The 24,862-nt window shown below is 40.2% G+C and overlaps 1 protein-coding gene across 1 annotated transcript in view; it reads left to right on the top strand.

Moving 5' to 3' along the window:
• Positions 1 to 15,001: 15,001 nt before the first annotated feature.
• UTRN (utrophin) overlaps positions 15,002 to 24,862 on the top strand; it is a 309,554-nt gene continuing 299,693 nt past the window's right edge. The window contains exon 1 of the mRNA XM_058021836.1: positions 15,002 to 15,095. Coding sequence (XP_057877819.1) covers positions 15,002 to 15,095 — 94 coding nt within the window. The remainder of the gene's footprint in view (positions 15,096 to 24,862) is intronic.

The raw sequence follows: 24,862 nt of genomic DNA, 5'->3' as shown, positions 1-24,862 counted from the left end.
TGGTGGTGTTTCTTGGACCAGTGGAACCCTTTAGAAATCTTTGTTTCACTTGGGTGCAATTTGTCTGTAGTGGCAACTGCCTGTAATAGTTCATCTCTGCTGTTACCAGGTTGAGTGCTGGGTCTTAGGTTGGTTCAGTGAATGGCTGTGAATTTCAAAGGCTTAACATTTTTCTTGTTTTTCAACTTGTATTCAGCTAACATCAGAGCCACCTTATCAAAGAGATCTTTTCTCCTCTTAGGGCAGGGTGTTCCTAAGGATGGATATGAAATTTCAAGTGGTAAAGACCTCTTAATACTACAGTTTTGGGTCACCATGTTATAATAGTAGCTATCAATTATTAAGTTATCTGTGGATGAGACCTGTTTATACTGCAGAACAGTGGGATTTTTTTTTCCCATTAATTTTACAGTTTTTCCTTCTTAATCAGAAGGAAAAACTGTAAAATGAGACTCATCTTTGTCACGCTTCAGCACTATTGATTGTCACAGATCTTGGACTTGTCAGATGAACGTAACATTTGGGGTATCCGTGATTCAGATCTGTGCTTTTTTTAGGGGAAATATCAAAAACATCCAGGAAGGTCAGCCTTGATCTTTAGCACTATAGCCTATTCTTCTTTAAGAAGACAAACAAATTGTAAAAGAAAACAAACAAAAAAGCTTACCCTGACTTCCTTTTCCTTTCTGTTTTCTCACTGCAGATGTGGAGTAATGCCTTCAAAGTTGAAAGAAGGTAGAGCTTTCAAAGATTAGTATGTTCCTATACCTTGCTTTTTTGTTATAACTAGTTAGGTAAGTGTCACTTGTGACTGATGTTGAGAGAAAGGCAACAAGATTTCTCCTGAGTGGCAGTAATGGCTCAAATAAAAGACTGAATACTAAATACTTTATCTGGGGATTAGCAAGGTGATTAGATGTAGCCACTGAGCTTATTGTAAGGGTTAGGGAATGGAAATGATAGAGTTCCAAGGGAAAAAAACCCCACTCTACCTTGAAAAAAAACACGTTTCATGAGTTTCAGCCCTCAGGGAAGGACATATTTTCAGCTCCTCCTGTTCCTCCCCCTCCTCCTCATAAAGTGAATGGTAAAGAAAATAGAAATGCAATTATGCACTTACTGGCTTGCCTGTTTCCTCCTGATATACAAAAGCACAGCCACAAGGTGAGACAGTGGTTTTTAAGTGATGGAAGAGATGGGGGTGGCTTTTTGTCATCTTTGTTGTGTGTACTCTTAGATAAGACAGGAGGACTATGTAGCTGTATGTGCCTGTGCACACCGAGGTATGCATAGACTTCCATCTACTTTTCCCTTCTAGAACTTGCATTTAGAGATTGTGATATTCCTGGGAAATTATGCAGTCCTTTCAAGTTGAGAATAATTATACAGCAATATGTGCATCCAAGATTGTTAAAAGCCTGTCTTTAATGAGGTGTTTCCAGTTAGTTGCTTGGAGTATGGCAATTCCTTAGTTCATATTAAAGCATGTATCTGTATTTCTTCCATCACATGCAGGGGTGGGAATTCTTGCAACCCATGATGAACACCCCTGAGCTTTCCCCAGCCAACGAGGGTGTCTTGGAGCCAGTTAGCAACAAGTGTGTGTGTGTGCACATGTGGGAGTGCATCACTGACATGACTGGGCCACTCTTAAGGGCTGGGTTTGTTTCCTTGTCACATCCAGACTGTGTGGGGAGCTCTTGGGCATTGGGGATATAGAAGATAATTCTTGAAAACCTTGACTGATAACAGTTCTTAGAAACATGATGATTTGTAATTTTTTTAAAACTATCTGAATTTGTTATAAGAATTGATGTATGTTGTCCCAAAGTCTTTGGATTTTTTTGAATGGTAGTTCTCTAGGTTGTGACTGGAATGTTTTCTCCAGGATGAGCGAATGCCATGTGGACAATATGTATTCTTGCATATTCATTTTTTTTTAAATGCCATAACTGAGATAAAGATAAATCTTTTGACTCAACTGACAAAAAGTTTTTAAGAGACATCAAAACAGAAGTGACAGACACAGGGACATGCTTGCTGCTTCATGAGATCCAAGACTTCATCATATCATGTAGTGGATACAGAAAAAGTGCATCTCAGGCAAACAACTGAGGGAATCCAGCCTATGTGTGATAAAATTAATTGCTATTTCTTTTTTGTTTCCCCTCCATCCCCAGCCCACTCCCTTTCCTGATCAGCTCTGATATCTCAAATGAGAAGAAATCTCAAACACTTCTCACGACTGTTTATGAATGTTGAGCTCAGCTGCTCTGCATATTTGGTAAAGTTGACTCCCAGGGTTTCTCATAGCTGTCTTCATTTTCTGACATCCATCAACTTCTCTTATATATGTAGTGTCTGGATATTGGCATTTGGGCTCTGAAAATGAATGTGGACTCACTGCTTCCTTATGACTCTGCTGGAGAAAAGCTGGTAGTTGTTTTTTTTTTTTTCCACTAGGTCCAAGATACACTAAGGCTCTCCTGCTGGTCAGTGCCTGAATTTAGAAGCTTGGAGCTATATTTTCCTGTCTTTCTGTGTGCTTGGCTCCTTCCTTGTCTGTGTACTTACTTGTGTATGTGACTGTGAAAGTGGCGCTTGAGTAGCTCCACTGAATGAAGAAGGATAGTGGTGGTTTTGTGAACTTGCTGGAAAATTTTAGTTTCACTCTCAGCAAGAGGTCCCCACCCAGCTGGGGAGGCTCCTGTGGTTCTGTGCTGGTGACTGCACTGGGCTTGTTCCTGTGACCTTGGCCTTGTGGAAGTGAAAACTTAACTCAGCCTTTAAGTGTCATGTAAATAGTTACAAAGTTTCCTTATGGTTTTATACTGTGTTGGGATTTGACCACCGTGTGCCCAGCTTTTTTAGACTTATTAGCTTTTTAGACATAATTGTTTGATTTTTTTTTTGTTGTATTTCCTGCATGAATTGTTCATAAGTCACAGTCAAAGGTCTGGCAATACCTTGTTAATGCAAACACAAGACACATGGTCCTACTCTGCCTAGCTTCCACTTTCATATTGAATTTTGTATGCAGACACAAGGGGCATATGTCATATGGTGTGGTTCTTGGGGTGTGCTGGGGAGGGCCAGGAGTTGAACTCAGTGATCCTGATATGTCCCTTCCAATTTAGCAGATTCTATATGTGTAGTGATCTGTCCTTGCCACAGCAGGTGTCATTTACTAATTTTTGCACAGTTACTGTGCCAGAAAAGGAGAAGGGACTGATTATAGAGGGCTAAACTCTCTGCAGTGCTTAATTGGAAGGTACTTGGGGGGGCTACAGTGATGCCTCTAAAAGATTGAGTAAGTGGATCTTGGCAATGCCTATCTTTGAACCTGGGTTATGTTAAAAGGCATGTGGCTTATTCCTTATTCCAAAATAATTTTGGGAACTTACATTCAGGTTGATAGTGCTGAAACACTTCTGCTACATTTCTGTGAAGTTCTGGTAGATGAGAGTGCTGTTTTATACTTGCAATGTTTACAAAGCCTTTCTAACATTATCCTGATTTGTGGTGGCTTTTTCTTCTTTTCCTATGCTTATACTGCAGTCTTTAGAGTGGAATGTAATATACGTTACATTTTTTTACAGATAATGAAGGAAATTTGCATTTCATAGTGGTGTTAGCTATAAAACTTAATTATAAAATTTGACCATTTTATCTTCAGAGAAAAGCCTGGCTAAAGCTGTGAAATTTTTGATGTCTTCTGGAGCCCTGTATAATTTCTGCTACCAGTGGGCTGGGTTGGAATTGCTCACCATCTCTATTTCTGCTTCCCAGGCTCTGCACTGTTTTGGGATTGCTGCTGCTGTTTGAACCTTCTTGCTCCCCAGCAGCCACAGAACCTGAACATGCTTTGTATCATAACAAATAGCATGCTTTCAAATCATAACAAATCTCATGGCTCTTCTGTTTTGTTGTAGGAGGTGGGGTTTAGGGGAAGGGAGAACCTGTCAAAAGAAGACTTTGATCTGCTCACTGTATTTGTAATCCATCTGTGGGTTTTGAGGGACAGGTGGGCTGTAGAATTGGTTGTGGCCAGGTGCCATGGCTAAGAAATGAAGCATGAGGAATTCCCTCCTGTCATCACTGCTGCCCTGGCATGGCTTCCCAGCAGACTTCCTGGTTTTAGCTGGGAAATAGGTTGATGGTGAAACTGGTTTTCGGAAGCAGTGAAATAAATGGCAAACCAGCTAAGTCATAAGAGTCCTGTTGGTGGTCTTGGCCAGAATGGGCTGTACAGTGTGTGGGGAGTTGAATGAATGGTTATGGTAGGAACTGGGAGGAGCTCCATCTCTTCCCATGGTAGTTACAAAGTTCTTCCTGACTGCAATTGGATGTGTATCCTTGTACTGTCCTATTTCTTTGCCAGTTACTGAAATACAGAGGTTGAAATGTGTTGGAGCAATTCCTCCTAATTCCTGGACAAGGCAACAAGGGGTAGGACCTGGGAGCTTCTCCACTCATGTTTGTCAGATGGAGGAAGCAAAGCTCCCTGGCTGAGCTGGGCCTAAATGCCATCAGACCATACATCTGATGCAAGTTAGATTTCTCGTGGAAATATTTCTTCCCTCTCTCCCTGTGTCTACTTGTTCTTGCTTTTGTGTGCTGGTGGGAGAATTTCAGTGGTCACATCTGATCCTGACCAGGAAGATGTCCCTGTTCTTTGCTGCTCCTTCATCCCAGCTGCCTGATCTTGGGTGCAAGAGACAAAACAGGAGACATGCATGTTTTCTATGCAGTATTGGTAGGGATTTATATGGACTTCACTGGGATTGTACTGGATGGAATGCAATGAATTGGCCTGCCTCATTGATTTTGACTCTCCTGACAGAGAGTAATAAGACTGATGATCATCTGTGTAGATCGGGGTAGAACAAGGGAAGGAAGATAAAAATAATTATGATGGAATGGTAGGTACAAAATTGTTCATATAACAGTACCTGATGGTCACATGGGAGTAAGAAGACTGAATGAACTGTCCTGTGATTTACTTTGAGGGCTGATCATCTTTTCTTCTGAACAGTAGCGAGGTTGTGATCATTTACAAGAAGAGTAAAGGAGTATTTGGAGGCACATAAGGAGAAAGATAGGTGATGGAAAACTGCAGGCCTGGGGAAATTACTTGAGTGTAAAGGTAAATTTCTGAAAACCCCTGGATAAAGCAGCTTATTGACTATTTGGGGTCGTATAGCTCCATTTACACTAGAGCTACTTTTCAGTGACCCAGAGTCTCACAAGCATTTAGTAGCAAAGTTCCCAGAAAGTAGGTTGTAGCAGGTTGTTTTTAATTAGCTTCGCAAACATTTTAATTGCACCTCTATGAAGTTCTGTTTCTGAACCTTGCCACTCATATCCTGAACTGCCTTGCTTATCTCACAGTGTAAGCTGTAAAGATCTTTATTCAGTGAATCCCCTCTTTCAAATGGTATTTATGAAGATGTATAATAGGGGTTTATCTTTTTTCTGTGGCTGACCTGAAATACTTGTGGTGAACTTTGTTATATGGAGGAGAATGTGTCAGAATGCTGTGATTTAAAATTAAACAAACAGTCACCTAACAAGAAAACAAACAATATCAATGCTGTGGTTATGCTACAAAGTAAAACAAAAAACCAAAATCAGGCAGCAGTGAAGTTTTACAATGCTTTGTTCATGCAGCTGTCTTAAACCAGTCCAGTTAAAGGGATGGAACTGCACATAACTAGAAAAGTTTGTGACAGTGTTAATTGTGAGAATACTACAGTTAAATATTAAATGATTAGTAATGAAGGTATTATAATGTTTGATTGAATATAGATATTATACAGAAGTGCTCAAATCCAGGGCAAGTTGAAGGCAGAGTCACAGACACTTGCACACTCATATTTGAGTGAATTACAACTTGTTTGTGTTTTGTTGTCCATCTCCTTTATTTATATTGGAGTTTTACCAACCTATAATGATTTTTTTTAAGGAGACCTGTGAACAAGTTTAATGCAACTTGTTTCAATGATAACTTTGTGAAGTTGAAGTGGTTATTGCCTGGATGTGTTTGCAGGCCTGCAGAGAGAAACATGGCTTGCTTTTCAGTAGCAACTTGTTGCTGCTCATGCAGGAGAAGTTAAACTAGTAAGAAAATAACCCTATAATAAATAAATAAACCTAAGTAATAAAAAAAAATAAATAAACATGTTCTGTTTTTGGTCGCAGCAACAAAAGCAAATAGGTAGTAGGAAAGACAAGACAACATAAGGAACAAACTGGTAAATGTGTGCTATTTGGAGCACTTGTTTTCCTCTGCTGTGGAGACTGGGGGGTTATAAAAGCTCATCTGCTAAATGAAGTAAGGGTCTTAAACATGCAGGATGGTGCATGGTGTCTCAGAATCTCAATCTGTCCACTTTGGTGTAAAAATGTCTCTTCAAAGGTGCTAATATTGCATACTCACATTCTCATTGTGAGTATAGCCATGATGTACATATTTTTGAAATACATGGAAACACTGTTTATTTAAACACTTAAATTCAGTAGGAAATAAAGGTAATTATTAAAGGCTTCAGCCTTAAAATGTTTTTGTTAAAGTAATGTGAAATTTTGTTGAGCTGATTGTCAAGTTGTTGCTGGCAATGTCAGAGGGCTTCATAAGCAGTAGTACAAAATGGGGGTGTGAAATGGCTGGCTGAAAAGCTGCAGTTCAAACCATGGATGAGACTGTGTCTGCTCACACATTAAGTTCAAGGTGTGATGCTTCAGTAAGGTGACCGATAATATCATTACCATAGTGTGTGCATCTGGTGTTAACCCTTTTAAAATTTGAAATAGTTTTAAAATCAGCTAGTGAACATGTGTTATTGTTGACATTAAATATTTATGTGGGAATGCTGTGTTGCATCTATTACATCACAGTAATTGTGAAAGAGCAGTTGTGTTTTGGGGCTTCATTTGGCTGGCTTAGGAATGAGTATGATTTGCCAGTCAATATTGCACAGAAAGACTTTTTAGAATATACTGTACATGTGGCCTTATCTCAACCTTCACATGGTTTAGGCTTTAAATCCAGCTAACACTTGGTTATGGTGATGCCAATATGGTGATGGTGGCATCATGCCATGGTGGTGGTGGCAGCAAGTAGCAGAGTTGGTCATTGTGCCACAGTACTTTGAGAGGCACAGATGGAATTTTTGAGATGGGTACCATTTGATTGCAGGCTAACTTCTGCACAGTGTTTGCTGGATTTGCTTACAAGGTTTCTGAGAGTTTTATTATCCTATCTTAGTGGGTGGTGGCATTTGAAGAATAAAAGAATGCAATCCTTCTGTCCAGTGGAGCTTTGGTAATTACTCCTCCGCACACTTGAGCTCAAATAACTGAGCCCAGTGTTTTCCATTTGACCTAGCAGAAGCCTGCAAAGTATCCACACAGAAAGCTTGCTCAAAGTTTCTTGAAAACAAGCAAGGGTGTAAACATGCAAACTTTTGCTGGCTTGCAAAATTGAATCAGTTGCTGCCCCTCAGCTGCTCACCACTGCCTAGTCCTCTTTTCACCACATCTCTGCTGATTGTGGCTTGTGTGAGTTTTCCTTAGCTAGTGTGGAGTTGAGTTCTAACCCAGCTATTGCTTAGCCTTTTCAGACTGGGCTGCTTCCCAGTCTCTGCTTGGGAACCTGGGCAGGTGGTTTGAGATAGATAGGTGCACATTCTGTTCCAAATAACATGCACTATCATTTTCACTGCTGTTGGATCTCTGTTTTTGAATGTGTGCGTTAGCATTACTGTCAGAGAGACTTGAGGCTTTTTGGTGTTTAGTTGTGTGGGTCTGTTATTTCTTTAGGTAGCAGTTCAGTTGTGCCATATGCTTTGTCTCTTTTCCATGCTCCTTCCCAAGTCCCCCGATACACAGAAGTGCTGTGCTAAACTGCTTGACTCCCTCTGAGAGCCTTAATTCTCACTTCTGTGGCCCTAAGGAAGCAGGCTGATGCTGTTTGTTGCTTTGCTCTTTGTTCTTATGTTTCTCTTTGCTAGTTGGCAGTGCAGTGTGGTGGTTCTGTGTTGCCATAGCTGCTGTGTGATGGTTCCTCTGTAAACTGACCTCAGCCTCAGAGCAGTTTATTAATCTGCTATTTTGCAGGTTCCAGTAGGTTCAATATTTAACAAAACACATGGTTTTATCTCGTTCTTTTTCTTTTGTGCTAAGTGGGGAGGGAGGAGAGAAAGAAGGCCATTAATTTTAACAATAGTTTTAATGATGCACTTCTAGTACCTGACAGTTCATGCAATGATTTTTTTTTTTAATACAGTCTTTGTAGAATGTTATACCTAGCAAAATGTCTGAATGTTGGATTATCTGTTGAAATATACTCTCTGACCTTGTTCAGGTCTTGATAACCTTAATCACACAATGATTTGCAATTTATAGCTGTTAAAAAGAGATAAGTGGCAAAAGGTTGTCAATGCTGTGTAAGCTTTTAGCAGTGAGTGTAAATTTAACTATTGGGACAAATTAAGAAGAGCTACATTAAATCTGTATTAAATTAACCGAAGGGTTTAAAGAGGATTGGACAGGAGTATGTTTTATTTGGGTTTTTCCCTCCTTTTGGTAAAGGAGGCTTTCATGAAAGTAAAGGCTTATACAGTGGCAGCAGTGTAGGTAATTCTAAGATGGTTTTCTGTAGTTTAGAAAATTTTGCATTGTTGCTGTGGCATCATGCAGAAGGAATGGTGTGATGTCTGCCCTCATCAAGCTGGCTGCTCTAGGACTGGGCTGGGTGCCTGCACCCAAGCTGGGTCCTGTGTCACTGTGCTAAGTCCTGAACACCCAGTGCAGCCTTCCTGCACTGAGCTGAGTAGATGTGTTTTGGGTTGATTTTTCGGGGTTTTTTTCCTTTCCCTTTTTGACTCTGATAACAGCAATGCTATTTCAGAAAGGATGTTTGCCTTGGGTCCTTGGCAGGAGACAGATTTGTCCTCTGAGGAGCAGGGAGTTTAACTGCACATGTTTGTGTTGGACCTGACCAAGGTCCATAGGGAACAGACTTAGTTTTAGCATGCCTCTAATAGTTACTTACTGAGTTTTAGCTCTCTGAACTAGGAAGAGACAGCCTGTTTAACTTAGGGAGCTCTCTTGAGTATTCTTGTTCAAGGAAGGAATAGGGAAACTTGGGGCTCCTAATGCAGACTTTGTGCAGATCCCTCTTTTCAAGGTGAGCAAAACTTTCCATCCCCAGCATAAAGACTGGGAAGTCCAAAGAATTTTGTTAATGGTTCCTGCAGAAAGCAGGGCAGCTCTGCACAATGCTGTCCCTCTTTGTCCTCTGTGTTTTTTTGTTGTGGGAAAGCATGAATAGAATACGTTGTTGCAAGCAGGAAGGGAAGTAGACTGTCTGGGTGGAAGAAATTGATCACTAATTTTAACAAGACTGGTTATGTGTATGCTTGTGACACTCTGTGTCAGTTTGGAAATACATAGCTTGTTATAAATGGTACAGCTAAAGAATTAATGTCTTAGAGGGTGCTGTCTGATCACCCATGCATTGTGACCGGGCATTAAAAAATGGAAAATCGAACTTTCAGATCTTTGGAGTTGCGGTGTTGGTGCAACCCTGCTGACTGTGAATGCGGTCATTGGCCAGGGTGTGCCACTCTTGAAACGGGCCTGTGATTATATTTAACTGTGTTATGTCCCCTCCTTCTCCCCACCATGGTAGGAGATAAGAATTTTAGCTTTTAGGATGAAGGTTGTGGTTGTAGCTGGGTGGAGTGAAGGCCTGAAGATTTGGGCAGTTGGAGAGATTTGCTTGATCCACAGCTCCTCTCCAGACTTCATGGTATGTTTTGCTTCCCCTCTACCCAGCTCGAGGCAGACATCAATGCACAGCCCTGTGGAGTCTAAATGGGGAAAGCTGGAAGAGTTTGAAAAGAATCTATCAGAAGATACTTTGAGGAAAAAACACTGTGGGATTTACAAGGAAGCTTTGAGATGTTTATTTTCTTGGAGGTACAAACAGATGTTTACAAAATGAGTGAGAGGAAAGTATAAGTAAATTATTCGTACGCTTGCCTAAACCATTGCTTCCAAAGCTTTGGATTGTGTCCTGGCATATGAAGGAGAAAGGAATGACATGTTTTTTGGAAGCCATTCCTTTTTCTGCAGCAGTCCTACTGCTGTGGGGTATGCTGAGGGCAGTTGCCTGTCCTGGGTGGAGTTGCTTACCAGCAGCTCTTACATCTGCTTGGCTGCTAACTTGGACACAGTCTGTCCCAGTGCAGCAGGGCAAGTGGTTTTGGAAACACTGAACCACCAGGATTGCTTGTTGGAGGAGCTGGGCAGATCAAGTGATGGCTCCTCTCCTGTGCTTGGGCTTGCATGCTGTCACTCAGGGCTCAGTGCCTGGGCTTCAGCTGAAATACACATTACACCCCAGCATATGAGCACACAAGTGTTGAGCAGTGCATCTGTCATGGATTCTTTGGGATTTGTTTTATACAGGTGCCTGTGAATGGGCAGGAGCCTTGTTTTGGAAGGTGTGATGAGCATTTTAAATGAGAAGCAAAATGCAGAAGGCTCCTACTCTTTTCCTGTGGACCTCCTGTCACCCCTGTGGGTTACTGTAAACAGGTAGCCCAGGATATTTTGTAAAAAGCAGGTGCTTTTTGGATGTGGCTGGGTTTTACAGGTGTGATCATAATGTAAATAACACTTTCCAAAGATTAATGTGCTCCACAAATTTTCTCGGTATTTACATTCAAAATATTCCCTTTTACAAAAGGAAAAGGGAAGCTGTAAGAGGAACATCAAAAAGGACTAAAATTATGGTGATTCTTGAAAGGCATTACAATTTATGTACAGTTGCTACTATTATTTCTTTTGCAGGATGAGTCTGTTATTTGTGGCAGCCACAAACATGCAGTTTTACGAGACCCATGTGTCAAGTGCCTGAAGCACTGTGTGCTGGAAAGGTTTGTGTTGGAGCTCCCTATGAGAGCACCAAGAGGATATGATATCTCTGTGTTATCTGTGCTGCAGTGCTCCACTAGCTGCCACACACTCTGTTCCTCTTCAACAGTAGTGAGGGCATTTACTGTATTGATAATGTTCTTTTCAGTAGAAAGCTTTATGCTTACATGAACCTGGCTTTGTGAAACAAGATTTCAATAGAAATTCTAAAAACCCAGTGTTCTCCATGTGAATTTGCTGGTGTTGTGGGTTTCTAATAACTAGTTTGCATCAAAATGAAACAGGCATTTGCAACATTACTTTCTGTTCAAGTTACTCTTGCCCCTCTACCATCCTTCTTAGCATCTCCTTAGAAGCTCTTGTTTGCTTGCTGGAACAAGTATTGTGTGGCTTGCTAATTCAGATCATGTGTGGCAGGTCAGCAAAAAAAGTTGTCAGGTTGTTGTTGTGAAATAAAACATCCTGAACAAAATAGGGGGTGTTAATCCCACAGCATGAGAAGCTCTTAACTAAATGCTTATTATAGCATATTATAAAGGGTAGGACTAGACAGGTAACACAGGAACCTTGAGGAAGGCTGAGCTTCCCCTCTAGGAAAACTCTTGGCTTGCTTGGCTCTCACCTTGGAGAAAAAGGGTGAAGGAGGAACTTTGTACCTCCTTGTTCTGCTCCCATAAGAAGTCCCTTAGATTTGTTTTTTCCCTCAGCTATAAACCCAAGCCTTTCTTTATGGACTTGAATGGAAGAGTGGAAGTTCAGAGCAGGACTACCCAAGGCCTACTTGGAATACATCTGGAAGGAGGCAGATTATGAAAAAGAAGCCAGTTTCCTCTTCTCAGAGTCAAGGCATTCAAAGCTTCTGGATGGCTCCCAGAAGGCAAAGAAGAAATGGAAACCAATCTCATTATAGATTGCCTTGCATACAGGGGAGTTTTATAATGAAAGGATGTTGCCCTCTGCTCCCATTTTGTTTGCCTCTCTGAACTTTAATTTCACTCTGAACACTGTGCTGACAGTGTATATGCTGGGGCTGTGATAGAAAAGTGAAATTAAGTATTTATGAGCTCACCTTCAAATGAATGGGTAGAGTTATCAGAGTTTTTTCCCCTCTTCTTTTCCTTCCCCCACCTCTAGGTGCTTTTTTGCTTTCCCATTCCCTGCTGTCTGGACTAAGCTCTAGATGAGTAATGTTTCACAGATGAAGTGTGGCATTCAGACCTACTCTTCAACAAGGGCTGAATTGTCATCCAACCTCCAGTCCTTCTGAAAACTGTTAGAGCAAGCTTGTCATGTATTGAGTGTAGCCTTGTTCTTCATGCTTTGTAATACATGGGCAAGCATAAAAAGCCACGATTTCTACTTACTAGGCTTCTAGTTAGGCTTCCCTCTACTTGTGTCTTCCCACAGTAGTTTCAGCTGGTCTGTTTGGCTGGTCTTTTTTATCGTACATGATAAGAAGCCTAGGCAGCCAGCCAGCTGCTGTGGAACTATAATAGGGCCAGTGGCATGTACAAAATTTGATTACTGCTGTCAACACCAGAGAGAATAGAAGAGATCACGTACTCCAGTCAGAGAGCTACTAAATAAATGGCCTGTTGAATTCAGTAGTAGTAGAAATAAGACCATCTTGCTCCTAATGAATGAAGTGAGTGGGTAGAGAGTATGCTAGTACATTGAGATCTGGAGTTAGGTTAAAAACTTTTTAAAAAAGTCTTCCTTTGCCACCTTCAAAGATTACTTTGACCAGAAATTTCCATTTCTCTTCTGTTTATCTGCTCTTGCAGTAATGTATGGATTTCACACCCAATACTTCAGATATTCTAAGAGGCCATGGTTTCACTTTTAAAATTTAGCTTAAAAATATTCCTGCCATCCTAAAGCTAACTTCTTTGCAGATGGGTTCAGATATGAAACTATTTCATGCTAGTAATTCTATTTCCATTTAGGCAAGAAATTTTTGGTTTTTTTAAGTTAGACATAGTGTAACAACCTCCCCCCTCCCCCCCTTAAGTTAATACATATTCTCAGTGTATATTCTTGTTGAAATGTTGGATTTTTGAGGTAAAACCTGATGTTAGATAAGTGGTTTCTCTGATGTTCATGGGGCAGCTGCTGATGTCAGGCAGAGCTTGAGGGCTGAGCTTCTCTGGAAGCTCTGGTGCATGAATGATTTACTCAGCTTTGCTAAAACCTTCACATTGAATGAAGTTCAGGGGACTGATGGAGTCAGAGTGGTGTTTCTGTAATTGCTCTCACTGACTGCAATCACTTCCTCATTTGAGAAGTGGTGAACCCAGAACTGTTGTCACAAACTAGTTGACTTGTGAAACTTGTGCTTATTCCTCAGTCTTGCTGAGTGTGGGTGAGCCTTGGAGCGGCAGGGACTGAGGTGAGGTACTGGACAAGGAGTACACAAGGAGAACATTCTTAGGGTATTCAGACCAGTCTCATGAAAACTTGAAAAAAGGAACATGTGGTGCTTCTGGCATATGTGCAGGTCTGTCTGCTAATTCTCATCATTTGTTTGGTGGAGTTGGCAGTGTCTTTTTGTTTTGTGCTTGGCACAGTAAGGTTTGTATTTATATGTATTACAAAATACATCCTTGTTTGTTTCTAAAATAGAAATCCTAGCTTTAAAACTTTTATTACCTTTCCACTTTGGTCCTGTTGGCATGGTTCACAAATAGGTTTGGATACAAATGTCTGATTTAGCCCCCTGAATGTATGGTTGTCTTTATTAATGGAAACAAAACTCCTTTTATGTGAAGCCTTTCAGCCTTCAACTTTGAGGAATTCTTGAATTTGGGGAAAAAACCATCCAACCCACAAATTTAAATAAGACCAACTTCTGACCCACAAAAACTTAAAGAAAAATCTGATCTTGATTTCTCTCTCCTTCCCTTCTCTGAATAGTGTCTGGGGTGTGATACAGTAAACTGTCGTGACTGGATATTAATGAGGAGAGGAGAGCTGTATCCAGAACATTTGTCTTATAGCATGATACAGTGAGACAGGCAGACAAATCAAACAGCCTCTGTCTTTCTGCTTTTGAAACCAATTTTGTGGTTTAGAATGCTCTTCTCTGTGGTCATAGTGCTTGTACTTAGGTGCTCTAGCTAATCTCCTCTTGCATTACTTTGTTGTGACTATTGGAATTCTGTACAGTTCAGTATCCAAAAGTATGGCTTATGGAACGTCTTTCATAACTACAGTATTTGGAGTCCTCTTCATTTGGTTATAAATCTGGTGACGCTTTTGAAGACAGAGGGATTTGATTTGCTTTTTGTACTGGTGGTTAGCACAGTTTAAAAGCCCACTTGAAAATAACTCTGATCTTATCATAGCCCTCCATTACCAATTTTCTGCTTTACTGTTCCTTGCTCTGTCTTGTTTGGAATTACTGCACAGTGGTAAGGGCATGACTAATCAGAGTTTGTAATTTTTGACTTGGAGGTCTATTTGTACAACTTCCTTGATGTGCTATAATCTTATGTTTAAAATTTCTCGTGCTTTTTTGAAAGGCCATTAAAAGATGTGGATGCGTACTTTGAAGAGTTGTTCTGGTTTTATCTTCTGTTGAATGTGTGAAAAAGTGTTATAGTGATAGTGCAAACTTTTTACCGAATGAATACTAAAAATACTTGGGATTTTTAAAATTAGTATGATGTTTGACCAGAAGTTTTGATTTGAACAAAAAAGGAAAATTGCCATCAGCTTTCCTATTTTCAGTTTGTAGAATTTAGCTTGCCAGTTCTCTGAAAGCTGGACTGTCCTCCTGTTGTCATAAGGAGTAGCAAAACAGCATATTTCTCTGATTTTATAGAGAAAAGAAATCTCAATTAGCTTGAAGTCTGTTACTTGCTAACGTGCAGCCTTTTTAAAGGTTGGTTTCCTGACTGGTTCCTGTCAGTCCCTGTGTGGCTGAATGTGTCAAACCCTCAGAGGAAAACCAGCGCTTCCCTCCCCCTTGAGTCCCAGCATGCAGTTCTTGTGTGGGTACTAGCGTGTACTTCCTCTCCATCTTCACTTTCCTGTTATTCAAAAACTGAGCTTGATCATGAGCATTCAAACAGCCAAAAAAGTTGTGTGGAAAAAGTACAAGGTTGCTGCTCCTCGGGATACTGACCGGCAGACCTGTTACACTCCGCTGGGTGAGTGCTTCCCTGTGCTCTGAGGGCTGTGGTAGATTAAAGGATCCTGGCATGTGGGTCTGTTTTTATCTTCTACACCTGATGAGGGCTGCTTTTCTTTACTTTGCAAAAGTTCATTTGCACTAACAGAGCAGGCCGTGGAAGGCATGGCAGGAAACAGAGTGGGGAAAGGCTGTTTTCTGTGGCGCTGCTCCGTTGAAGTGTTTAGTGAGCTCTGGCTGTGTCACACCTGCTGACATAAGATCCTCTTGGTAATGCTTGTGTCGTGGGCTTCCCTTTCACCTAGAACAGTAACTTGTTCATGGCAGAAATTTTAGTGTTCTGTCTGATTGAAAGTCTTCATGTCCCTAATTTTCTTAAACTATGCATTACATTTTGGTGATTTCAGCATTTACTTATTTTGATTCTTTACAGTTCTGCCTAGTGTGCCTTTTGGTACTTTTGAATGTATAAACTTACAGCTTCTCCTTGACACCCCACAACTTTTTCTCCTCATTTTGGTGGTATCTCAAGAGAGCTGTATTTCCTGTAATTTGGAAAGAATGTTTTGTGGAGGGATGCTTTGGAAAAGAAGAAATTTGGGATATTATGGTTTTCTCTTCCTTTTGCCATCTTTCATACCTACTCTGACTGAAGTTTCATGGGTTGCCGCATCTGTTTTTTGACTGGGGCCAAATAACACAGATTGACAAGAAAAAGACAATTTGATTATTCCTGTTACCCGTGAATATGCTATGTAGATACAGTAATTGACAGATGGAAACAGTTTATTTTTGTGAATTGGTGTCCGAGCTTTGAGAAAGCAGAATGTGGTGATCAATAAAGAATTTGATCCACTTGACTTTTGATGCGGGTTTTTTGTTACAAAGTTGGAGGCTGAAGATGGGTTTTTAGAAAGGAAAACTAAAATCCTCTGAAGATCTATCAATGTAATGGCTAAATTTAGAATAAAATGATGGGCTGGGACTCTGATTTCATGTATGTTTGCTTCTAGAACAATGACTTGGATTTGGATATATGCCAGTTTAGCTGAGAGCAGAAACTTTTCCTTTGTGGCTCAGTCCAAGCTTCCTTAAGAAACTGACAAAAATGTTAAGAAAACTCAGTAATGTGAGCAGAGTTGCTTTTGACTGACTCTGGAGAGCTCAGTAAATTATAGGTTGGAGAAATCTAGTGTTCTTCAAAATCTGCACGTATTCAGCCCTCAAATGTGAGACATCTGCAGTTGATCATTCTTGGAAGGTTAGCAGTAGGAGAAAATCAATCTGCTTGGTTTTAACCTCGGCTGCTGTTCATGGAAGTTGTTTGTTCAGGCTCTGCATGTATTGCTGTAGGGTTTTTTGGAATATTTCTTGGGGTTTTTTTCCTTTCTTCTTTTTTTGTCATATTTTTAGAGGAGCATAAACTTGGGACAGGAGTTATAACCAGCCATGTAGTTAACTGATGAACACTTCAGTTGTGAAACCTCTGAAATGTTCATCTGTGGGATAATAGGAGGGTCAGTCTCTCTGAGGTTTTGTATCTCAATCCTTCAGGTCTTTTTAACATGTAAGTGCACACACTTAATATTTGGTGATGTATGTATGTCTACAGATAATTTATCTGACTCCAGGTGTCTAGGCTAAGGTATAAACTTCCTAGGTGAGTAGCAGCTACATGCTGCTCAGGTGCTTTATATGATTGAGCACCATGTTTACTGATTGTTTCTTAAAGCCTGTTTAAATCTGAGTTGAACCCTCAATTTTTAAAAGAACATAGATCATGATGGATAAATTGCAGTTGTAATTTTTCTTAATCAAGGAACAGGATTTTTTCAGGAAATTTGTTTAATTATAATCTTGTTCATAAAGTGTAGCAGTGTACATTTGATTTTTAAGAGAGTCATAGTCTCACATTCATTGTCATCTCACTTTTTAAAACTCTGTATTTGGAGACTGTGAGAGAATTGTGGCTTTGCACACTTCTTTGTGTGTTGGAAATGCACGTAGGAGGGGAAAAATCTGAAAAAAAGCTAGAAGGTAAGAGGCATGGAAGAGAAAATGAGGAAAAAAACCTGAAGGTAAATTGGGGGTGTGTATGTGCACTATAGTGGAGAGGCTATTCTCTGAGAGGACAGGATTTTTAATGATGCAGTACTGGAAATACTCAGGGAAAAATGTGTGGAGAAGCTGGAAGGGGTGTGTATGTAATTGTTTCTTCATGTCCTTTGCTTTTCACAGAAATCAAGAATATGAATAACAGGGGCGCTTTTCAGTCATCAGAGGTGTGGCTTTGGCTTTTTTGGTTGTGTGCTTGCTGTGAGAGTTGGCAGGGACTGGAGGAAGGGAGGTTGAAGCTCACACCTGATAAAGTAACTAATTGTAAATGAATCAGTTTGGGTGAAACCAAAGTGGATAAGACTAACTTCTGTTCTCTGAAGCCTAAACAGCACAACTAAGTTTTGTCAGAGATTGATTTATGATCTAAAACCAAATTCTAAATAATTTAGCTCATCTGGTGGGGTGACCTTCTTTATAACAGTCTAATCTCTTAACAACCTCTTAAACTCTCAAGTTGGTGACAGACACTGGGAGTGCAGTGGTGCTGGTAGGCTACTGGTGCCTAAATGGAACCAAAGCTTACTGTTTATCTAAGTGGAGAAAAAAGAAGGGATCTTGTACTTTTTGTGTCTGTTCAAACAAAAGGGCTTTCTTCATTGCTGTTCCATGCCATGGGAGATAATTTGTTGATCTAGTAAAATTTCTGAGACTATTGCAGGAAAATGATTGGGCTATTTTGTGTTTACATATACCTATTCTACTGTTGTGGCACTATTTGATGTGATTATTTAATAAAATATTTTTTTCACCTCAATTCCCTCCAGATGGAATTCACGCTGTTATTGGAGGGGAGGCTACTTAAACTGTGTTACAGAGGCACAAAAAGATGCTGGTTCTATGACACTCTCCAAAAGGATTTGCCTTGTGGAACTTTTTCTGTAAGATGTCAACTCGTGGAGTAAAGCATTCTGCAGTAATTGAATAATCTGTGTTAGCATCTTAGCATTATGTGACTAGATATTGTTTTGTCATTATATTCATACAGTTATAAACAGAAGCGAGATCAATTTGCACTTTGTTTTGTGAATTAATTGTGCAGCCACCATCCCAGTGACTGAAATGAGTGTTACTTTTCAATAGCTGTAAAAGGCCATGGCAGTGACATGACTGAGGTATATTGAAAGCAAATAGATAGTTTGAGAGCATATCTTCTGAAACTCTGCATTTAGCTTCTGTCCATTTGTGGCTCTGGAAATCTCAGAAGCACTAGCCTATAAACAATAAGCTTTCTTTCTGGTAGGAAGGTATTTGTCTGTGTTCCCTCAAGACATATGCACTGATAGCAGCTTGAAATTGAGACCACACACAAGCTGTTACTACAGTCAAACTAATATTTATGGTGTTGTTCATATTACTGTAGGCTCTGATCTTGTTAGTTGTTTAGTACAGCTGTGTTGGTCCTCAAATCTGTTTGATTTCAAACAACTCTAGCTTTTAAACACTTGAAAATGGTATATTTCCTTTTTGGCAGCAGGTGAAGTAGGTGTTCTGAAATACAGCATGGTTGTAAATAGAAGCAGGTTTACATAGTAATTACATCACGTTGCCTTTTGGGTCTTCAAGTGAACTTATTTTCAAGATCTGAAAGACTTTAAAAAATTCTTCTCATGTATATTAAACTCTTAAATGCACATAGGTACTGAAAAAGTGGGAAATATTTTCTGTTGTCCTGTCGTGGAGTCCCCTTTTAAGCTGTAGGGGGGGAGTGTTTCTCTGGGGACCGCAGCCCCGGTCCGTGTGCTCGGTGTGGGACAGAGCGGTGCCCGTGACTCAGCTCTGCCGGGCGGGCAGGCCGCGCTCCCCGGGCCGTGAATTGTCTGCCGCTGGCTGGCTTTAATGTTCACACCGAAATGTTGCGACCCTTAACTTGAAGGCTCCATCTGCTTCCTGCCCTCGTCCCCGATGAATAGGGCAGGAATTGGCAGCAGTGTAGTCAGCTATGTGACCTCATTTGTGTGGCGTCTGGGTGGAGCGCCCTGATCTTCGCTGGGCGAGCAGCTGAGAGAGCGAATTGCGGTAATTCCCTGGCTCAGCCTTCCAGCGGGTGAAACCTGGGCTTTTGCTGCAGGCCAAGGAGATGCCTTCACTCTGACACTTGTTACGTGCGGAGATGGATTTCTGTCGAAGCGTTCAGAAAAGCAGCAAACGGTTCGAGGGTTCTCTGCAGAAATCGGGCAATGTGCTGTTCCGTGCGGGGCAGGGTGGCAGTCAGCAGCTTTGCCCTTGTGTCTGCCCGAGTCAAAGCTGTCACACAAGTGTGCACTGGCAGCCCTCGCTAATAATTGACAGTCAACATAGCATTCCGGATCCTTTGTGCAGATGGAAGCAGAGTGCTTGTATCTGTCTTGCTGAATTTCGCTGCACTGTGGATTTTGTACTGTAGTTATGGCACAGCTCCTCTTTATTGAGATAGTGTTGCTCAGGGTTAACTGTCCTGGGTCTGATTAACTCCAAATTAAGGCCTGTGATATGATATGATATGATATGCCAACTTGGAGTGCATAGGTCCTATCCCTGCCCATTCCCTCTGGTGCTGGTGACTGGTTCTGGCCCAGTGCTTTTGTGAGGTTGCCCCGAGCTGTTCCTCAACATCACGGCTTCAGGGCTGCCTGGCCTGGATTGAGAGAAAGCATCCTGCTTGGCTTTATGAGCTGCTGATGTGCAGCCTTTAATACTGTTTCTCTTTCTCTCAGCTGTACTTTCTACCCTGATAAAATTGTACAGCTCAATCATTTTAAGCTTCAGATTATTTTAAAAGGTTCTTAGCTGGTTTAATACCTTGTAATGCAAAATATTTTTAAAGCAATTCGTAAAACATTCTGTGCAGACTGTTGAAATTAACTTCTGCTCCCAGCTCAGCTATAGTAAAATCAATATTTACTTGCCTTGTGTGACCAGAGTTGCCTTATATACAAGGAAAACATTTCCACTGCTGCTTTTAAGGTAGCAAAGAGATAGTAAAGCTGTTATGTTCTGAAAGCAGCATAATAGATCCCCTCTAAAGCTACTTTTTTTCCTCCTAAAGTCCTTATGCAGAGTCTTTTGCCAAATTTTTCAGGCACACCCCTTTCTAAAAGGTTAGTTGCCATTTCTTCACTTCTAATGAATAAAGCAAATTAATACAATCTGTTTAGTTGCTGTAAATAATTGTGAACTTGGAATTGAATATTTGAAAGCTAATCTGTATTACTAAATAGCATCCAGTTTGTTTTTCTGATTTTCTATAATGTAGATTTTGCATTGTATTTTTTTTACCAAACAATTTGCTACTAATTCTTGTTGTGGTTTTCCTTTCAGTGAATAAGTTGTAGGCTTTAGCTTACTGATGACAAGTTGAGATTGAAGGATAATATGCTGGGATTCTTAGCCTTGTGTACAAGAAAGCCATAAAACTCTGTCACCTGATGTCTTACCATCATTTCCATATCTGTTGCCATAAAATCTCATGCAAGCGTTCCTTATCTTATCTGCAAGCAGTAACTGCAGTAGCTTGAAAAAAAGTTCCAAGTGTGGGTTACAGAGATAACTTTCCTGTGGGAACATGCCTCAACCTTTTGCTTAGTAGTCTTGAATGCAGGTAGAGTCTCCCACAATGCTCAAGCTCATTTCTCATTAATAAAAGTGAGAGAAAAGGTAGTTGGTGAACTTGATTATCAAATGATGGTGTACTTTGCTGTATTAAGCAAGCAGTAAATGTTCTATACAGTTAAATGGAAGCAAGTATTTTATCCTTTCAGATTTTGATCTATGAACAGAACTGATTATAAAAAAATTGTTAGCAGAAAGACTTGCAGGTCCTAATACCTAGACAGAATTAAACCAATCACAGTATGCTTCTTGTGTTTTTAGTTTATTTTGATGCAGTTTCATTCCTGTCTCTAATATAGTTGTGGTATATTCTTGAAAATAATCAAACTGTCAGTTATTCCCACTGATACAGTGCCAGCCTTCTGTTGGTAGTGCTTTTTGGTTTAAGTAATTTATCGGCCTGTCACTAAGGGGGGGGGAAGCTTATTTTAACTAAATGTTTTTTTAGGTTTGCATCTGAAAGAGAAACCAAGGTATTGCTGATAATGCAAGATGTTAACTTTCCAAGATACTTTGTTTTACAATGGATTAATATCAGAAAACAGTGCTATTTAACTCATCATTAGAATCCAATGATTTGCTTTATAGTGAGCAATACTATAAAAGACTTTATAGAGCATTCACCTTGCTTCTTTTTTTTTTTTTTTTTTTCAATGTATTTGGTGGCTTGTTTGGGGTTTTTGTGTGTCTTCTATTGTTTTTGTTAAAGTAATAAAAATAACTCTTAAGAGTTTGTCCTCAGGAGTTGAGCTGGAATTACTTTATGGCCAGGTAAACTAGCTTGCTATCCTATTAGATATTCTCCTCTGAGCTAAGGGGAAAGATTTTTCTGTGTAAATTGCTCTAGTTGTGCCTTCTTGCAGTTAATATTGTCTTTCTCTGCATAACAAGTTTACTGTTCAGCCCCTGTGGTGGGTTGACTTTGGTAGCTGCCAAATGCCCACCCAACTACGCCCTCGCTCTCCTCTCAATTGGACCGAGGGAGAAAAATAACATTGAAGGCTCATGGGTTGAAGTGGGGGTAGGGATATCACTTGCCAGCTTGAATTGTGGACAAAATAGACTTGATTAAGGGGATTTTTTTTTATCTTACTGACAATTAGTAGAGGATAGGGTGAAACAAGAAGGAAAAATGAAAACACTTTCTACCTCCCTGTCTCCATTTTTCTCAGACTCAATTTCACTCTTTAATTCCCAAATCCTTGCCACCCTCCCCCAAAGGGAATGAAAAAGCTGGCTTATTTAAATTACATATTCAACTGCAATGTTTTTTGAGAGAAAAGATGGAATTTCTTAGACACATGCAGTCAACTCTCAGCAAGAGTTCGAGCTTAAAAACCCTATGGTCCAAAAATTTACAAATGGTAGAAATGGACTCTTGGTTTGAAACAAACTTAAATATATCTGAAAATAATTCTAAGTTTGGTTTAGCAAGTATATTAATGCTTGTTGGGAGCAGGGTTTGGATGACAGTGTGTCCTTGTGCCTTTCTTTATTGTGTGTGACTCTCAAACGTAGACAAATGAAGCCCATGTTTGAGGCATACAGACCTGCCTTGAGCGCTTGCAGCATTTTGAAATGGTCCTGGCCAGCTGCTAAGCACGTGCAGTGTTCTGCTGCTTGTGATGGCATCAGCTGAAGGAGCCTGCAGGAGCAGTGAGGCTGGCTCACAGCCAGCGTCAGCAGGAGCAGGCCATGTTTGCTAGCCACTTTTGCTGAAGTCCTGGCATGGTGTTCCTCATTCCTGCATCTGCCCTGTCTCCAGTCCCCTCTGCATGCTTGGTAGCTGTCACCCTCCAGAGGGATAGAGGGTGAGTCAGAACTCAGTGACAACATGTATATTCTGTCAGCCTTGTCCTGCTCAATATCCTTGAACATTATACACAGCAGAGTAATATCAGGTAAATAATTAGCTACTGTTTTGACAGTGTGAATGTGCTCTTTTCTGTAAGATGGGAGACTAGCCAAAAGAATTTACTCTAGCCATTAAATGTAACACCCCACAAAAAACAGCCCTAACAAATCCAAACAGATCTAGGTATACAAATTATCAGTGGCTGAAGGAATAAGGAAAAATAAATGTTCTTCATGAGTTCTGTATTTTAGCATGCAGTCCTGCCAGGGCCACTGCTCCTTGTTCAATTCAAAATTGGATGTGACACTATAAATAAATCTCTAGCCATGTTATTTTTCATAATGTAATCTGGGGGAGCAGAGCAAAATTGATGCTAGAGTTGGTAGAAGTTCCTGTAAAATGGTTCAAACAGTAACAGGTCTTGGGGAAATGCTCTACTGGCTTAGCACTAGCTCTTGAAGACTTTTGAGACAAATAGATAAACTCTGATTCTCTTGTTTTATTGTTGACTGCTTTGCAGTGGAAGAGTGCTTTCTCATGTCTGATAAATCAAATAAGCTTTTTTCTTGTTTCTGTCTTTGCATATTCTTTCTCCTGTTGTGTTCTTGTGCCAGTATAAGTGAATTACTGCACCTTTGAAAGAAACAAACCAAGAGTGTAGTTAAGAAAGTTAAAGTTCCAAACCAGTGTCTTATGTTGTCAAAGAAACTGATTTTTTGGGGAAATCTCCCTGATATAGGTAAGTGACATGGTGTGTGTTTTTTAACTTTGCACAGCTGTGATTTTGGTGCTGCTGTGGTGGTTTCTTGTGTAACCTTCAGCTCTTCTCCTTTTGTTATGCTTAAATACCTCTTTGAAGTTATTTGATATCTTCCATTTCTCAGGCTTGTTTTATTTTTATCGATTTTCTTATATTATAACACTTCTGCATTTGTGTCCTAACTCTTCAGGTTTTGTCTTAACTGATACCTGCTTTCTGTCTACATCTTCCTCCTCCTCAAATTGTTTTCTGCTGTCCTGTGGTTTGGAGACTGACATGATCCAGATTAAGAACTTGTGTCATAGTCGATAAAATAAATACAAACATGCATGTTTCATCCTTGGGCGCTATTAGGCTTTTCTAATTCTTCCTTTTCTCCCAAGAATGAGTATCCTCATATACTGTTTTCTTGCATGGCCTCTTCTAATATGCTAAAATTAGAGAACAAAAGGTAGAAATTCAAGTTTTTCTTGATTATTTCTATGGGTTTTTTCCTATAATGTTCATGTCTAAGAGGTGCAGTATTACAACTGAGCAGCTGGAGTTGTGTGTCATCTTCTAATGCTCGCTTACTGAGCCCAAATTTCATTCTGCTTTTGAGGGATTAGAAGGTTGGTAGTCAGTATTAATTGCTTTTCTTTTTTGCACCCATGTAAAGACTTGAGGAGTAACAGTGAAGTGTTGTCACATGAATAGAAAGAGTGGAACAATGTGACAAGACTAAAGTTTCTGAGCTTTTATTTGCTCAGTTTTTAGCAAGTTGTTGTTAATAATATATACTTATCTCTGCAGGGCTGCAGACAAGTTTCTCCCTCATGTAGAAGGTTATAATTAAATGCACCAAAATTGAAATATGCATGAAAGGTTGCTAAGTCATCTCTTAATTATGCTAATTCTTTTGAGAGCAAAAATCTTCTTTTTCCCTAGCCTCTTTAGAAGTCCACTCTGACTCTTCCTTTGCACTTTTCCCCTTTCACTCAGTTTTCACTTGTCATTTACAAAATTTGAGCCTTCTGTTTCTGAATAAACTGAAGTCTGTAAATGGTATTTTGTGAAGCCAGTCATGCCAGTTCATGGTTGGACTGAAAAGATGCTGCAGGACAAAACATGTCTGTATTGCCTTTTAAGCACTCCCAGAGCTCTTAGCTGGACTTTGTAACTTTGAGGGGGATCACAGGCAGTATTTAGTGGAATCATTCTGTGGAAAAAAGAAGACAGCATTTTCTGGCCACTTGAGTTACTCATCAGTGTGAATTTTCATTTCTAAGCCTGTTGGACAGTGATGATGTCTCTTGTGCTGTTTGGGCAAGTAGCAGGTAGGTAGGGGATTGACATTTAGCATGCATTTGGTCTGTACAGCTGCAGGAATTCTTTCCTTTCTCCTTTCGTGGTAGGCTTCATGAGCACTTGGCTTTTGTGAGGGATCATTCTTCTGCTTGTGTGTCAGTGGTGGACAGCCTGAAAT

Source organism: Melospiza georgiana, chromosome 3, assembly GCF_028018845.1.
Source record: "Melospiza georgiana isolate bMelGeo1 chromosome 3, bMelGeo1.pri, whole genome shotgun sequence".
NCBI lineage: Eukaryota > Metazoa > Chordata > Aves > Passeriformes > Passerellidae > Melospiza > Melospiza georgiana.
This window is presented reverse-complemented; position numbering and strand designations above follow the sequence as displayed.